This window comes from Corapipo altera, unplaced genomic scaffold, assembly GCF_003945725.1.
Source record: "Corapipo altera isolate COAL_440 unplaced genomic scaffold, ASM394572v1 0, whole genome shotgun sequence".
NCBI lineage: Eukaryota > Metazoa > Chordata > Aves > Passeriformes > Pipridae > Corapipo > Corapipo altera.
In genome coordinates this window covers 53,020,354-53,038,523 of record NW_020884872.1, presented here as the reverse complement: position 1 = coordinate 53,038,523, position 18,170 = coordinate 53,020,354, and the positions used below count along the sequence as shown (strand labels likewise).

Genomic DNA, 18,170 nt, shown 5'->3' with positions numbered 1-18,170 from the left:
CTGCATTGTTTCTGCTCCTGGGCAGGAATCTAATTTAGATGCCTATATTAGATTTACTGAATCTGAGCCACAGTCACAGCACTCAAAGACTATGCAAAATTCTACTGATGTGATTCGCAAAGCCTCTGAAAGTGATATCATTTAAAGTGTTGCAGAGGAAAAGGCAGTAACACCTACGCTTTACCCTATGCTATTTTTAAGTTTCCCAGTTAATCAGTGATCTGCTGTTACAAACAGTTGCAAAGAACAGCCATTATAAACATAGCACACTGGTGGAGTACAAGTTATCTTTAACTTAACCATTTCTACAAGGAAATACTTGTGGTCTTTATATCATGCACATCTTTGCTGAGAAACACTGAAACCCAAAGTGTAACATCCTCACTCTTTACTGTCATGTTATTCTAGGTACTCTGTATTATATGTTAACTTCTAACTCTTGCTTGTAAATTCCTTCAGCAGCCCAAGTGTCATTAGCAACTTCTTCCACTCTTAAAAAACACCATGAAATAATGTTTTGCCCAATAGAAGTTGCATACATTTTTGGCTTGTGTTGTAGGCTCAACATTAACAGATACATTGCACTGTGTATAGACAAACAGCAGAAACCAGCTTTCATCTTAGTAAATGTGATTACATCATTAGTAATCAAAATAGGCAGAGACTCAAACATGCTGATGAATTACACTGAATGTTTCCAGATACAGTTTGAGTCAGGGAATAGGAAATACAAACACAGAAGAAACTATTCTGTTTTGGAAAAGGTAGAGAGAAAGATAAGGAAAATACAGCTGAATAGATATAAACTCTTCTACACTGTTTGCCTTCATGGTCAGAAGTTAATGTTTTAGTTTCAAGTGCAGACAAGGTTAGACTTTTGTCTGTGTAGAATTAGTGAGGGTTTAAATGAATTGTTTTGCTCCCTGAGGTGTGGGGACGGTAATCACTATATCACATGTCATCAGGGAGCTAGGTGGAAACACCTTTGGCTATTCTAATCAGACCTTAATGGATATATCTCTCCACAACCGCGGAATTTCACCTCTAAGGAAAAGGTTTATAAGAACATTCTACTATAAAAGAATGAAATAAATGTATATGTTTATGTCCATGTGTATATGTATGTATATTCATGCACTAATATAGGCTGGGGGCCACCAGTAGCCACAAGTAGCTTGTCAGAACAGGAGCCAGTACTGTGTCCGTGTCTCAAAGAAGACAGGTGACATCTTGAGCTGCATTAGACAAACTATTGTCAGTAAGTCAAGGAAAGTGCAAAAAGCATAAATTAAGATATGTTTTCTGTATGGACCAACATAAAATATCTGCAATGCCTATTGGAAGGAAGTGACTAAATGTGAAACAATTTCTTATATTGGTCAAGCCACCAATCTTTCTTAGTTTGACTTGAATGAAGAAACATAAACTGTTTAAGTTCAGCAGATTGTTTCAGGCAAATGAAAGGAGCAAAAAAGTTCTATGGTAACGTGGCAGGTTCTATTATTTCATTTTCATCTTCATGATACTTTCCTTTTAACATGTTAATACTGCTTAGCTTCTGATAATTCTGCTATTGAATTATGAATTACATTGTTTGATATCGTACTGCTTAAGTATACATTGCCAACATACTTACTGCACCTGGAGACTGAAATGAGGTATCATGAAAATTCAGGCTATAAATAGATTTAAACATTCATTTTAAGAGGATCTCAGTACAATCTTTCCAAACTTAATAATCTTTGTAGACTATGACTTCATCTTTTTTAGTGAATTCAAAAGTAAGGAACTCGAATTTTTTTTTCTCAAAGGTTCAATCATTAGCTGCTAATTTTGACCTGGCTTCTTTCCAGAGAGCTATTCAGTTATTTCTCAGTGCAATGAAAATGACAGAGAAATTTTCTGAAAGATACACAATGGAATTAATTTTCAGGTTAACACAACTGTTTTAGGAGTGTATAGGTAAGTGTCAATCATGTGAGACAACAATTATACAGGGAATTGCCTTTAACATTATGGATAAAGAGCTAAAACACTCAGTTTGGTAATTTTGGGATCACTGGTTTACATGCAAATAGCAGTTCAGGGGTAAGCAAAGTAAGGCATGTCTAGATGTAGTAAAATCCCTATTGATTGGATGAATGCAGCTAAATTTGTGAGCCATATATTTAGAATTTGCAGCAGGCTTAAAGCTTATGAATATAAAAGCAGTTTGAAATCTCGCCTCTAAGTTGTTTCAACAGATATTGTGAAACCACAGAACCATAGAATCACAGAAGCCCAGAACAGCCCCGGTTGGAAGTGACTGAAAGATCTTCTCATCCAGCCTTTCATGAGAAAGGGAACCTAGATAAGAATGAGGCCATTACCTTCCTTACACACATACATACATACATAACCTGATAATTTACATAAGACTATTGAAAAGGAAAGTAAATTTTTTAATTTTTTCATAATTTTCAGCAATTCACAGAACAGACAAAACCATTGTACTCCTTTCATCTGACTACTGTCAATAGCCTCACTTAACTCATTAACTTATTGGTAGATCTTGAAGATAGTAATTATATAGAAACTTATAAATTATAAAGAATATTATATTATTATAAAGAAAATTATTATTCAGAACTAGTGCAGAGACCAGTAACCAACAAAGTTTTCATGATCATTCGACACAATAAGAGCTAGAGGTGAGAATGTTGTGTGAACAACTTAAGATATTTTTTTTTTTAAGTGCTTGGTAGATTAAAAAAAAACAAACCACTTTGAACGCTGCGATTATGTATAGTGTTGTGCATGACCTTCTAAATTGGCATAGATGTTGAAAAATAAAAAACTCATTTTTGACAATTAAACCTTTAAAATTGTCATATTTGACTGTTTCCTTTGCACATTTTATATTGCAATGTAAAACAAAACAAAACTGCTCAACCCTCTGAGCTCAACAATAGCCAAAACGTGTATTACCAACGCTGTTTTAACCATAAGTGAAAAGCACAGCACCATAGGGGCTGCCATAAAAAAAGTTTATTCCACTCCAGCCAGACCCAGTACACTAGCTGGAAGGAGAATGATAGTATGGAAACATGGAAAAAAATTGCTATTTAGTTGTCTGGAAAAAAAAAAGGAAACTGAAGCCTGACTCACAGATTCGTGGAAGCATTCATAGGAAGGGAGATCTAAAGGACCTCAGTGGCCAACTAGATAAACTTCTCACTCAAATCAGGGCTAGTGCCAACACTGGATTTAGGAATTCAGGAAAACCTTAAATGAAGAAGATCACTTAGACTTTGAAAAAATAGCTGCATTTGTTCACTGCATTCCAAGTGATTCCCCTCAAGCCAATGTCCAGCCTGAACTGTCCATGCTACAAGTTGGGGTGTTTGCCTCTTCTTACATTATGTGGTGCTCTCAAGAATTTGGTTCCATGACCTTCCCTTCCATTTCTTCAGCTTCTCCTTTCCTAGCTGATATACCATCTTGGTAACCCATCTCTGCACCTTTTCCAATTTGTTCCTATGCCTTGTGAATTGTGGAGTGCAAAACTGGAAACAATATTCCAGGTGCAGACTTAGCAGTACCAGGTATTATGTGAATAATAACTTCATATGGCTTGCTGACAGAATTTTTCCTGCTGTAGAACAAAATACAGTTTTCCTCATTCATATGGTTGACTCATACTCAGCCTGGTATCCATCATAAGTCTCATGTGTTTGATTATTTTTTTTGTTTGGTTGTTTTTTTTCTGAGAATATTTGCTATTCCATCTGTCATTCTTAGCATGCTATGAAATCTGCTGTTGCTTTTCTTCAGTTTCACAACTCTGCCCTTCTTGCATATCTGTTGGCCCATTCCTCAAATTTATTGAGATCACTCAGGGTTAAGGGCTATCAATAATTTTTTCTAATTCCGAACAGGTTTTCTTTTAAACACACAGAGTATTCAGAAGTTGCAGATTATAAACTGATGACAGTTTTCACAATAACACAATAAAAATGTTGTTATTATTATTATCATTATTATTATTATTATTACATAACTGTAAAAATACCTGAGGTGGAAGGAGTGGTAATCTGATATAAGCAAGCAGCATACTTAGGTCGTTGCATCGCCTCTGCATATCATACTTCACCCACATCATTAAGGCATGGAAAATGGTCTCTTCATCAGGAACATTCACATCATCACTAGCAAGAAGTTTATGCAGCTCTTCAGCTGGTAGAAGTAAAAATTCTTGATTTCTTATAACTTCCATTATATTCTCCTGAGAAGAAGAAAGTAGTTCACATTCAGTAATTCAGTAATATTTCAGAAAATAAAAACAGATGCTAAAGCTAATAAGACCATAGAATTAGCCTGTATCTGCCATACACGGACATGAGTATGCTGTGCCATATTCTTACAGCTCATGAGAAAAACAAACCACGGATGAGTTCAACAGCTGTAATCACAACTCATATATAAATATATTCAGAGAAAAATATGAAGACTATATGGTAATATTGTAATTAAGAATTGTCAGAACTAGTAAAGGCTATTGTTTGAAATTTTTATAAACTCAGTTGTAATTCAACACAATCAATATACTGTAAATCTTTATATGGACATACTATATGTTCCTGTGCTTTTTCACTGTCTGATCTATTTCTTAAAAAACTTGTCAATCTTACACAGTTATATTATCAATATCCAGATGATGTCAGTTTATATACATGACAAGGCTGAGAGGAAGATCAAACACCGGAATTTAGCATTATTTCTTGAACTTGTTTAGAACAGATTGTTAACATCCAGTTAACATTCAAAATGTATACAGCAATTAAGGTCTCACAGTATTAAAATTTATAATACCATCACGGTTTAGAAATGGTACTCAGCAGTTCAGTGCTCCCACCAAGACTCTCCAAACCACTTGCTGCTGTCTCACTCCCTCGCCTTTCCCCTCTCCCCCCTCCTTGGGGCAGGCTGAAGAGGAGAACTGGAGGCACAAAAGGTAAAGCTCAGGGGTTGAGATAAGAACAATTTATTGGAATCAGTAATGAGGTAAGAAAATGAACAGGGACAGCAACAGTACTAATGAGAGAAGATACAAGAAAGGAACTCCCACCCCTGACAATACTGGACAGTTCCCTTCACCTCATTCACGTGACTGATGGAACCCCTTCTCCTCTCAAGAGATTCTCTTTGCCCTGCCTCTGGCAATGACCTGAGGTGGTACAGAATAACCGTTGTTTCTCAGCTATGCCCCCTCCAGGCTACTGCAAAAAAATAACATTTTCTTGGCTGATAGACATAAACAAAAACTATATAAGTTACATAAAACTTATAAACTAAACAAAAAAATTTCATTTGGTTGACAGAATCCCAAGGATTGAATTAATCACTCTCTGAACTACCTACTCTACATTAACAGGACACAATAGAATCACAGTTTTGCAGGGTATTTTTCTCCAAACATATTTTTAAAGTCCCTAATCTCCATGGAGAAATAAAAATTCTTGATTCATAGACAATTTTGAGATGAATGTGAAGTAGTCCCAGACTGGAAGCACATGAAAAAAACCCTTATTTTTTATAAAAACAAAAAAAATTCAAAAAGTAATAAAAGGCGCAGTAAGTTATAGCATCCAATAGATAAAATATAATAATGAATTTCATGCTATTTTGGATAGACTTTGTGAAAGTAAGACAAGAAACAGGGAAGGAATGACAAACTTCAGTTATGAAGTGTAAGAACATCAAAACTCAGGGATACTCAGTGGATACTTTGACTGCTACACCCACTTGATTCCATTCTTAGCATATCAAAATCCAAATCAATGCTGTCTATAATTGCTTGTTTGGGTCTGGGCCATTAAAACAAATGCAGGAAAAAAAGGTGCAAGATTTATAACATCAGAATTATACTCTGGCTCTAGTGTGTCACATGCTGTCCTCCTCCATCCCATGCAATAGAAGGAAATTCCTATTTCAATTCTCCAACTTTAAATTTTTTGAAATTTACTGCTTAAACGAATTTATTAAAAATTAACTGCATATTATTTTACATAAGGTAGCAGAGATTAATAACAAAGACATAGATATAACAAAATCATGACAGACAGAAGTTCCTTGAAATATGTAATGTAATTACAGATGAAATACATAAGTGCAGATAGAATAAATTACATAAAGCCAAAAATTATGCTTATTACTATGAATGTAAATACTTTTATATGTAAAACTTTCAATGAGTTACTTTTTAACTTTACATATATACACAAAGTAGGATGCTGACACAAAGACAGTCAAAGGTGTTCATGTGGTCATGGACTGTATTAACCACGCTCTTAAATTATCTTAACGTAAGAGATAATTGGATTAAAACATGAGTCAGTTCTTTTTTAAAATTACTTGATTAAATGTCAATATGTCCCTAAAAAAATAGATTTTTATGTAATGGTGTTTTAATCCACTAACTCCTGATAAATTGTGTGACTAGAACATTGCACGATAGCTTGGAAATGTAAGGGAACTAGTTTGCAGGCACTTAACCACAAGTTGGCTTAATTAATTTTAATTAAAAAGCCATAAAACTCAGAAAATTTCATTGCACTTCTCAATAAAATGATTTATAAGCCAAAGTTTAATTAAACCTGGTTAAACTGACATTAAATTTCATTATGAAAAAAATATTACTCTACTTCTTAATAGGAACTAACATCAAACTTTGCAATAGCATATTAATACAAAGACCTAATATTATAGAGAAGCATTGTGATGGTGGAACACATTTAATGAACTCACACAACTTTAATAACACTCAAAGAAGGAGCTCTAACTTCAGAATAATAATTTTAGGTTTTATTAAGATTTTTTATAATTTTTATCTTTTTATTTGTATATATGCTTAAAAATAACTTATTCCAGCCTCTGTACTAATTGACCATTGACTGAAAGTAGAATTAAGAAAGTTTTTAGACAAAATATACAAGCTCAAATCTCTTCTTCCAAACATGCAAACTTACTCTAATTTCATATTACTTAGGAATGAGTATTGTAGAAAATTATATTTAATAAAAATTCTTTACATAATCATATAACTTCCATTATATGTATATGGTATATTCATATATATATATATAAAATATGTAAATAGCAGCAATAAAATCCCGGTTCTTGATCTTCAGAGCTAAAAATTCTCTCCTTTAAGTCCTTAGCATTTCCTAAATTGACTACTGAATGCTTAAAACTTGCTAGATAACATTGTAATTTCTTGAGGTTAATTTCTTTTGGAGCAGCAAAGCATATTTCAATGCCTTGCTGTTTTATAATAACAGAAATAATTTCTCCTATGCTTATTGTGGAAAAATATCCACCTTTTTTTTTTTTTAGTGTGTCAAGTCTTCATTTTTGCACTTTAGGGAACAGGATTCAACAGATGTCTGTGATCTACTCATTACAATTTTCAGAATAAATTAAATAAATTTTAATTATGGTGCAAGATAGGAATTGAGCTGCACAGTTATAGAATCATACAGTCATTAAGGCTGGAAAAGACCTAAGATCATCAAGTTCAACCATTAACCTAACACAGCCATCTTCACAACTAAACCATGTCCCTAAGTACCACATTTAGATGTTTTTTGAACACTTCCAGGGATGGTTATTCCACCACTTTCCTGGGCGGACTGTTCCAATGCTTGACCATCCTTTCAGTGAAGAAATTTTTCCTAATATACAATGTCAACCTGCCGTGACACAACTTGAGGCCATTTCCTCTCATCCTGCTCTAGTGAAATGCTTTCAGGAATGCTTAGGTCCTCATGGGCTGATAAATAATTACAAGAGTAAGGGTGCTGAACGTTAAAGCATGCCCTAGGTTATGTGACAGTGTTGGACGAGTTTTCAGGACCTGTAATTTTTGACTCTGATATTCAAGAAGCTTCGTAGATCTGGTCTTCACTGTCCCATAAGTCTCATAAGATCAACTGGGCTGTAACTAATGCCTCTTCTGCATGAGTCATTCACTTAGCCTTTCCCTTCAGCAAAAGCTGTAACGTTGTAATTAAGTGGAGTAGTGGATTTTTGGTTTTAATTCAGAAAAGGTAACTTACAATAGAAAGTATGAAAGTCGCTGAACCTGCTTGAAGAAAGTTTTGTGTCACTCGATTGCTCTTCCACTTTCACAAAAATGACAATGCAATAACCATTGCCTTGGGGTTATAGTATTTCCATGATTGAGCTGTTTCACTTTTAAACCTTTTCAGTCGCACACAGTGTTAGAATTAAATGACCATGAAGTATTAGAACAGTAAAGTTACATAAACAAAACATATCTATATTTAAAGATAGATAAGCGAGCAGTTGAGTATCTAATAGATTGTGCATCATAGGAACATAATAAACTATTACCAAATGAAATTTAATAGGATGTATCTTTATAAAAATGTCACTAATACAAATGAATTAGGGTTGTTTTCTTTTAATCTTGACTTGTAATGATCACTATTTCACATGGAATTAAATTATCTTGCAAAAGTTAGTTCTCATTGATGTTTACATCATTGATTTCACTAATCAGCATGTATAAGTTGTAAGGAAGAACCTGAAAAATATTAAATAATTTCATATGTTGAAAAACAACATCATGTTCTGAGAGTGCTATTTAGAACCTGTTACATCAGAGTTGCCATGGAAGTAAAATGCTTAGTAGTTTTTTTTGTTCTGGATGCAAGGGTCTTATTTAAAATATTTTACATTTATATGATTTTGATGCTGTGGCCTTACCAATGCAAAAATGAAAACCACATAAACTAATGCTGAAAAAAAAAAAAGTTATCCAGCTACTAGGCTTTCACTTAATTAGTACATAACTAATGTTCATGAATATTTTAAGCCCACACAGCTTTTAGCTTAGACACTAAGTTTTCATGAGAACATTTAAATAAATTAATAAATAGTAACTCTGATTTCCAATCTAAATCATATGGTATACTTCCTGAAGTGCTAAAGACATAGAAGCAAATTTTGATTTTGGTCAAGTCTCAAACTTTTTCAGTGTGTTACATTGAATTCAATCCTCTTGTTTTTATGCTCAGTTTTCCATATCTGCTGTGTATCATACAAGACTACACCTCCTGTCCTATTGTGTAACTTCTTTCCTAAGGAGAATGGGCTTTTCAGGTTCCTGATCTCCCATTAGACAAAGGACCAATATTTATTAATATGTTTATGGGTTGGTTCTCTAGCCAAATCCCAGATTCTATCTAGGAACCTGAATCTCTAGCCAAATCTCAGATGTTATCTGAGAGTGAGCTCCATCTGACCTATGTAATCCAAAGAGCTATATGTTTCTTCCAGCACCAGATGCCAGCCCGATGCCACCATTACAGAAGGGATATAAAGGCTAGAGTGTTCAAAAGATAGTGGAAAGAAATCATATGTATATGTGTATGCTCCTCTGAACTTTGTCAGTGGGAAGAGAGACCAGCAAGTGCTGCTTTTTTGGGAGGATAGAAGAGACTGTGACTATGGACACCAGCTCACACAGCATATTGAAATCTTAATAGAGACTTCTAGATAACTAAGTTAGACTTCCACAATCTAAATATTTTACTTGTAACTTTTAAATTAATTTTTAAAAATAAAAATAATTTGCTCTTAGGATATGAGGCCGCAGAATTAGCCATACTACAGTCTAATTCAATGTGGTATTGTGAGATTTCATGATCTAAATGTAGTTCAGAACCAGTTGTTCATAGATATTTGCTGATATGCCAGTTTATCACAATAAACTGGTTAAAACTTTCAAGCAATGTCAGTATGATTAATTTTTGTTTCCTTTATTCCTGAAGGATCTTGTCTTACACATCCTGCACTACTCTTTTTCACATCTAAGAAGATTCAAGAAGCCTAAACCTGTACACAAAAAATATACAACTTGCTAGATGGATGAGGACATCTTGCTTGCCCTGATTGAAACAATCTTCCAACACTGCTCTGGAAGATCCTGTATCCTACGAATCCTGGAACTTCTCAGTGTTAAGCCTCAGTGCATGCATAACATTTTATTCCTGGCATGGTATCTAGGAAAAATAGAACTCTAGTAGCCTGGAAACCAGTTTTCTTGTTATTCATTATTCCACCTTTTTTTTTTTTTTGGGGGGGGGGGGGGGGGGGGGGGGGGGAGAGAGAGATGTCTTTTTTAATGATTATTTACCCTCCCAAAATAAAGTTAATAGAATGAGGGAGCGCACTTCAGGACCTAAAAAAACTGGAATGTTTGTCTTCTGTCACTTCAATAGGCCCAGACTGATATATTTGCCACTGGAAGGGTTTTCAGCACAATTTCAAGGAAATAGCAAAACAGATCATCACCGTGAATCATCCAGATGCATTTTGGACTGAAAAGGCTAAAAGTAGTAAAAATATAGAGTCACAGTGCAAACTATCAAAATGGTGTAGTATTGTATAGTGTGAACACACACTTTTACTGACTCTGGTGATTGTGTTATTTTGTTGTTACTTGTATAAGATTTACCCTCAGCACTTCCCAAGTATTGAAAATATGAGTTGCCCCAGCATTTTAAATTGTGCTGTTCACACAGCAGGAATGCAACCCTTCTCATGTAGATAGCAGAAGGACAATTTTCTGGGTTTAAATTATAACACTCCAGGGAAGTATTCATCATGGCAATCTCACTTTCTTACTCTCCTAGAATGACTTTTCTTTCTTCCCTACTGTACTGCTTTCAGCTGTGATAGAGCTCATTTCCTTCTTAGTAGCTGGTGCAGTGCTGTAGTTTGGACTCAGTATGACAATAATGTTGATAACTGTTGGAGTTATGATAATTTTGGTTTATGTAAAGGATCACATACTTTTATATACTAATGAAGCACTTGGCTACATTGATTACAGGTACAGAAACGAAAAATAAAAAAGATGGAGGGTAACAAGTTTATCAGGAATCTCATCTAACTCAAATTTGATTAAAAGAAAACTGGAAATCACAAAAAAAAGTAATCTTGCTATTAAAGCATTAAGCTCCAGAACAGATTTCCAGTGGATAGGACAGGAACAGGTTGATTAGAACCAGTGTAATAACTTAGGATGCAGTTTACAAAAGCAATTACATGGCGTGGCTTCACAGAAACAGAGAATGGGTAAGGTTGAAAGGATCACCTAGTCCACCCTCCCTGTTCAAGCATGGTAGCAGGGTTATCCTAGAGCACATTGCACATGATTGTGTCCATATGGTTCACTAATATCTCCAGTGAGGGAGATATTTTCATCAGTTTCTGATGAAAAAGGCCCATTGCCTCTTGTCCTATTGTTTGGCAACACCAAGAAGAGCCTGGCTCCATTCCCTTTATGCTCTTCGTTTGCATACTTATACATTGATGTGGTCCCCTCTCAGTCACCTCTTCTTGAGGCTGAACAGTCCCATCTCCCTCAGCCTTTCCTCATAAGAGAGATGCTTCAGTCCTTTAATCATCTCCACAGCCTTCTGCTGGACCTACTCTGGGAGTTTCATGTCCCTCTTTTACTGAGGAGCCCAGAACCGGACAAAGTACTCCAGATGTGGCCTCACTAGGGCTGAGCAGAGGGGCAGGATCACCTCCCTTGACCTGCTGGTAATGCCCTTCCTAATGCATCCCAGGATTCTGTTGGCCTTCTTGGCCACCAGGGCACACTGCTGGCTCACGGAGATCTGTTGTCCACCAGGACTCCCAGGTCCTTCTCCACAGAGCTGCTTTCCAGCAGGTCAGCCCCAAGCCTGTAATGGTGCATGTGGTTATTACTCCCCAGGTGTAGGACCCTATATTTGCACTCATTGAATTTCAGACAGTTCCTCTCTATTCATCTCTCCAACCTTTCAAGGTCCTTCTGAAGGGCTGCACAGCACCCTGGGGTATTAGCCACTTCTCCCAGTTTTGTGTTGAACAGTTTTCCCGAGCAAGAAACTGCCTTGGAATCCCTTTCAGTTTTGTTTCAACCCAGTTACCCTTCTGTTGAACCTAATAACATCTGATTCACTGAAGATTGCTTCCTATAAAGGCATCATCTCAATGACATCTAGAGATGGATAATTTGCCTCTTTCACAGTAGCTTTCAGAAGTAATCAATCTGAACATTAAAATGTGTGTCTAATATCCCATTTGAACTTGTCCGTTTTCTACTCATACATACTGACTCTTATTATAAATTTCTCACTCTGATTAATGAGCCCATTAGCACCAAAACTTAAAAACTCAAAATGATCTCTTGGATCTTTAATAACACAAAAAGGTTGAGTGGTTATGGTGTTGCTTTTACAATTCATTCACAGTACTGTGTCCTATAACACCAGATTGTAATGATCAGGAGTGAAAGTAAGATACTTAATCATTAACACTTTTTCTTTTGATAAAACCTAAAATATGCTGGTAATCTCATAATCATTCACTAACCTATCCTCACCCTACTTAGCCATTAAAATCAAAATGCAGCCACAGGGAATTGCAAGATCATAAATTGCTCTATCACTCTCCACACTAAAAAGATTTGCAAAAACTCTGTTTCTTTTATCTTCGTTATGCATCTCAAAGCATATGCATGTTGTGTCACATCATGTATGCTGTTGCTGGAGAATGTTTTAGTTAGTTTTGTTTGAGGGAAGCATTTAAAAATGGTAGTTTATATTACTATTTCAGATTCAGTATTCATTTCAACTGAATCCAAATATTTAAAGTATCATAGCAGGGACATAAGAACACTTTAGCATTTCTGATTAAATTATAGCAAATCACTGCACTGAAAAAGCATATACCTTCCAAGAGCACTACAGAAAACAAAAAGCCCATAATATGGAAAATACAAAGTTCAGGAAATGCCTGAGTTGTATGCCTGAATCATTGTCACACACACTCTGTTTTTCATTGTCAAACTCTGATCCACCTTTCACCTAACATCCAGCACAAACTGAAGCATTCCTGAGAATTTTAATTACTATGAAAGAAGATAATATATTTCAAATTAGACAAACATTAAAATACAGGAAGAATTGTGGGAAAGGACCACCTCTCAATTGAAAGGGTACTTCCACAGACTTCCACTCTATAAGCAAATTTGAAGGAACTCGTATGGTTATTACTTTGTGACAGCACTTAAAAACTTCAAGCACATTATTAAACCCATATTAATGCTAAAGGAGCAGTTAGGGTATGAAGTCAATTGAAATAGGTCCTCTCCTACATGACTGAAATGTATTCCACAATATTTCACAAAATAGAATGATTCACAAAAAGATGTCTGACCATTAACAATGGTGGTTTCTACACTCTTTCCAAAAAAATAATGGTATATACTAATAATAATGGTATAATCTAAAAGAACTGTTGTATTTAGCTTTTAAGTGGTTGTCAAGATACAAGGCTGCTGAAGATTTGTCACATTAAGTTGTTTGATAAAACACTTTAAAAACTATTAAATTAATGATGAAAATATATTAACCTACTATGTAAATCCGAAAAGCCAAATTTCAGATTGAAATGAAATTGCAAAACATTTGTCATCCTGCACATAGTACTGATTAAACTGACAGTTAGTCTTGTTTTGTTGGTGTTTTGGAAATTAGAAATTTGGAAGGAACAGATACTTTGTTTTATTCGCTCCAAGACTGTATGTTAACATCAAACAATCTTATGCTGTAACTAACTGTGATATGCATTCATTTCTTAGGATAAATACTTTATTAGGAAGGGGAAGGAAGTAAAGAGAACTTCATAGTTGTGTCTCATTATTGGTTGTTTTGATGGTCTTTTTCATTAGCTTGTGTTCAAGTTCATAGAAATACAGAACTGCTAAGGTTGGAAAAGACCTCTAAAATCATTGAGTCCAACTGTTACCACTAAACCATATGTCCAAGTGCCACATCCACACATCTTTTAAACACTTTCAGGGATGATGATTCTGCCACTTACCTGGGCAGCTTATTTCAATACTTGACTGCTCTTTCAGTGAAGAATTTTTTTTGTAATATTTAATCTAAACCTTCCCTCGTGCCACTTGAGGCCATTTCCTCTTGTCCCGTCCCTTTTTACCTTGGAAAGAGATGGATCCCCTCCTCACAGCAACCTCCTTTCAGGTAGTTGTAGACTGCGATAAGGTCCTCCCTGAGCCTCCTTTTTTCCAGGCTAAATAACCCTATTATCCTCACATGCTCCTCACAAGATCTCTGCTCCTGATGCTTCACTAGCTTTGTTGCCTTTCTCTGGACACACCTCAGCACTTCAGTATCCTTGTATTGAGGGCCCCAAAACTGAATACAGTATTCAAAGTATGGCTTCACTCATGCTGAGCATAGAGGGACAATCACTGCCCTAGTCCCGCTGGCACTACTATTTCTGATACAGGTCAGAATGCCACTGCATCATGCACATGGCATGTGCACCTGGGCACACTGCTTGCTCATATTCAGCAGCTGTTGACCAGCATCCACAGGTCCTTTTCTGGCAGGCAGCTTTCCAGCCACTCTTTCTCAAGTCTGCTGAATGAGATTGTTGTGACCCAAGTGCAGGACCTGGTACAAATAAACACATAATTTTTTTCTAGAAATAAACAGAACACTAGTAGATGACATTTACACCTGAAATTATGCTGCCTAACACAGTAGAATGGAGATATAAACATTCTTTCTTTAAAATGAAGAATTTGAAACAACATGGGGATTTGCTCAACTTTTAGGAATGGAACTCCGGATTCCCTTATGCTTTAGAAGGTACTCATGGCATTTAAAAATATGGTATTTATTGAGATAAGCTTATTGATAGCTGATAAAGTCTTGCACAGAATTTAGGTATCTAGGTGATACTGAGTGCTTAAGTGTTCATGGGACATAAAACCAGCTGTATGGGTTTAGAGCAAGAAGAGGTGCATCTGCGACCAGTGACCAGATGTAATTTTGACAATGATTAGAGGAAGTTTAAATGGTGAATGTTCTATCTTGTCTGTGTATCACAGATTTTGGAATTTGTGATTTTAGGGATTTTCTGTATGACATGTTTAGAAGACCTTTTTGGACTTCTCTTCAATTTATTTAATAGTAGTTTGAATCTATTTAGGTTTTGTCTTCCTAGAATCCCTTGCAGTCCACTATAGAGTTTAAGCACATGCCTGTAGAAGGCAAATATTTCCTTTTCTTTTTCTTTACTTTAAATCTGTTGCTGAAATAGATTTGATGAAGCTCAGTTCTTGAATTGAGGAAACTAATATCCTATTTTCTCTTTTCATGCCATTCATGTCTGAAGTGTCCATTACAGCTTCTCCAGCAGTTATAATTCCCCCACCACCAAAAAACCCAACACCCCCCCCCCCCCCCCCAAACATCTCTTTTCTTAGGAGGGGTCTTCCTCACATTTTTGATTATTATTCCATGATTATCCTTAGCTACAACTAAACAGAATGCTGTGGAAGTGCCATTCCATCATGTCTTTACTCACAGTAATCCAAGGAGAGAGATGTACATTCACCAGCCTCACCGCACAAGCTTCTTCCCATGAACAGGAAAACCTAAGCTGCAGGATTTTTATTTGAACTGGATGGCAAAAGATTCTGACTTCAGATTACTCTGTAGAACGTACTCACACATCCACTTAGGTGCAATCATTACTGATCCTTTTTTCAGTGATTTTTAATTTTCATATATTCTTTGTGAGATTAGATAACTAGAGCTACATGCAGTATGAAAGGTGCAAACAAAAACCATGGAGCACAGTAAGACTTTGTGTTTCCTGTTTTATCCTCTGTTCCTTTTCTAATGCTCCTCAGAGCTCCACTTCTTTTGCAACCACTCTGTGTGCTCAGCAAACATTCTCATAAGCAGACAGCAGAACTCAATAAATAAAAGTTGCCTGTATTTTTTCGCTCTCTGATAAAGATAGCCGGTTGAGATCCCCTCATTAAATGCATACAGATGATTTCTCCAGCTCCATTATTTTTTACTTATCGCTATTTGATTTTATCTGGCATTATATGCTTACAAGATCTCTTTGCAACTTCTTAGAGACAGTCTGTGGCTTTTACTGTCCTTAGTAATTTTTACTGTCCATAAGGCCATTTGATTTCATAATTTGCTCTTTTTCCATAAAATTCATTAGAATGTTTAATCGAGTGATTCACATCATACATCCCTTTTGATTATTATTGGTTACTTTTTACACTGTGACATCTATATATTCATTTTCATCCTTTTTTTCCTAGTTGTTGATCACATGTTTCTTTAAGAGTTGCTAATCAGAGGCTTATCAAAGGACTTTTCTAAATACAGTACACAGCACAAAATAGAACTGCAATATGGGGGTTTGCCTTACCAAAATTTCTTTCACTTCTTTTCCATTTTTTTAACCCATCTTTATACTTGTTCTCCTTTATTATAGTTTAATCAATTTATTTGGAAATCAAGCTAATTGGTGTATGGTTCTGTGGACCTTGGAGTATAAATCTTCCATGGAAGAGCAGCCACAAAATATGGGGCACCAGTAGTATGATGTCTGTGTTTCAAACAGTTTAATAATTCAAATATGTACCTGAGAAATTTTAGGTCATAAGACAAACCTCATTTTGAATGACTAATTTCATCAGTTCCCAAGAAAATATTCTACGTGTTCATGAACAAGACATTATTTAGTGTACTCCCTACGAAGATGATTTTGAACATATTTCTGTTCATCAACATTTTTGCCAGATACTGGACTGACTATTCAATCAAGACAACCGATGGGATATTAAAATTTTCAAATCTTAGATCATGTGTTGTCACTGGATTTAAAACTCCTTCTAATGGTAGCCCTTTTAAGTCAGTGAACAACAAAAAAAGATCAAAAAAGATTCAGGTTTAACTGCTTTAATTCCTATGGACAGAAGATAGTGGCATGGAGAGTGCAGAATATATTAGTAATTAGACTAAACGGGGTCCACTCAATGAACTAAATGTGATGCACTTGTGCTATATGCCTTTGAGTTCTGTGTTTTCCCATCTTTGCATCACATCTTTGCAATCCCTCCTCCAAATAACTTTGGGGTATTTGCATTTCAACTTAAATTTGCTAATTTGCCTCAGCACATGAACACAGGATATACACATAGTATAAGCTAATAGCACGCTTTTATCTTGTGAGCAACACTAAGAAAAAAGTCTCTCTGAGCTAGGAAGCAAGGTTCAGGCTTGGAAGTAATATCCATTGTAACATACCATGTTATGTATACTGCTTTGCTTACAAAAGAAATACAGGAAGAGTAGAAACAGGAGCAAGAATAAGATAAAGGTAAAATAAACACTGATATTTCATACTTGTCACTTTCTCCCAAGCACAATTTTTTAATTCCTCTTAATGAGAAAGTACTTAGTAAATACAACCTTATTTAAAATAAGGAAATTTTCAGTTAACTTTGAATTTTAATGAAAAGCTGAAAGTGTTGATAAACTCTGGCTGCTCTTGTCCCCTCTCAGTTTTAGTTAAACATAAAATCAGACAGCAGTAGATATTATTCTGCACATTGTACAGGGACATCCTGAATGAAAAAAAGTCAAAGTATCTATATTTTCATATAGTTACTTTTCCCAGCAGGTACTTGACAGAGATCTTTAAGAGGTACTGAATTATGCAATGCAATTCCAAAATAAATTCTGGATATTACTTCTTAAAAGGAATAGGTATTTATCGAGTAAATAAGTCAATATATACCAATAAATAAGTCAGTTGCAATACATCTCAGAGGTCCTGAAGTATATAACAGATTAAGAGTTGAGATTAAGATTGTTGAAAATATATGTTCACTACATATTCAAAGGCAATTTAGCTACCAAAAAGTAAAAATAAAAGAAGTGTATTTTAATTCAGGAACTTATTCTACAGAATTCATTAATCTATGCTGATATGTATGAAATTTGTAATAAGAAAAACACAAGTGTTTAAAAAGAGACTTGCAAAATCCTTTCTGTGGATGCACATTGTCACAACAACTTTCATGAGAAAGTCATGGCAATACGTTTTGAAGAGTCACTACAAATAAGAAAACTCTCAGGTGTACTTCTGAATAAATTCTTAGATCATACCTTTCAAAAATTATAATCAAATTCTAATTAACATAAACTTTTAAACTTCCCTAGGAATTTCACAACTCTACCTCAGATTTTCATCTAAACCTA

The 18,170-nt window shown here is 35.3% G+C and overlaps 1 protein-coding gene across 3 annotated transcripts in view; it reads right to left on the bottom strand.

Annotated features, from left to right (window-relative positions):
- Positions 1–18,170, bottom strand: part of KLHL1 (kelch like family member 1) — a 199,294-nt gene that overhangs the window by 77,461 nt on the left and 103,663 nt on the right. For all 3 annotated transcript variants that reach the window (XM_027647106.1, XM_027647098.1, XM_027647116.1), the window contains exon 5: positions 4,052–4,264. In XM_027647106.1, the coding sequence (XP_027502907.1) occupies positions 4,052–4,264 (213 nt within the window). The remainder of the gene's footprint in view (positions 1–4,051; positions 4,265–18,170) is intronic.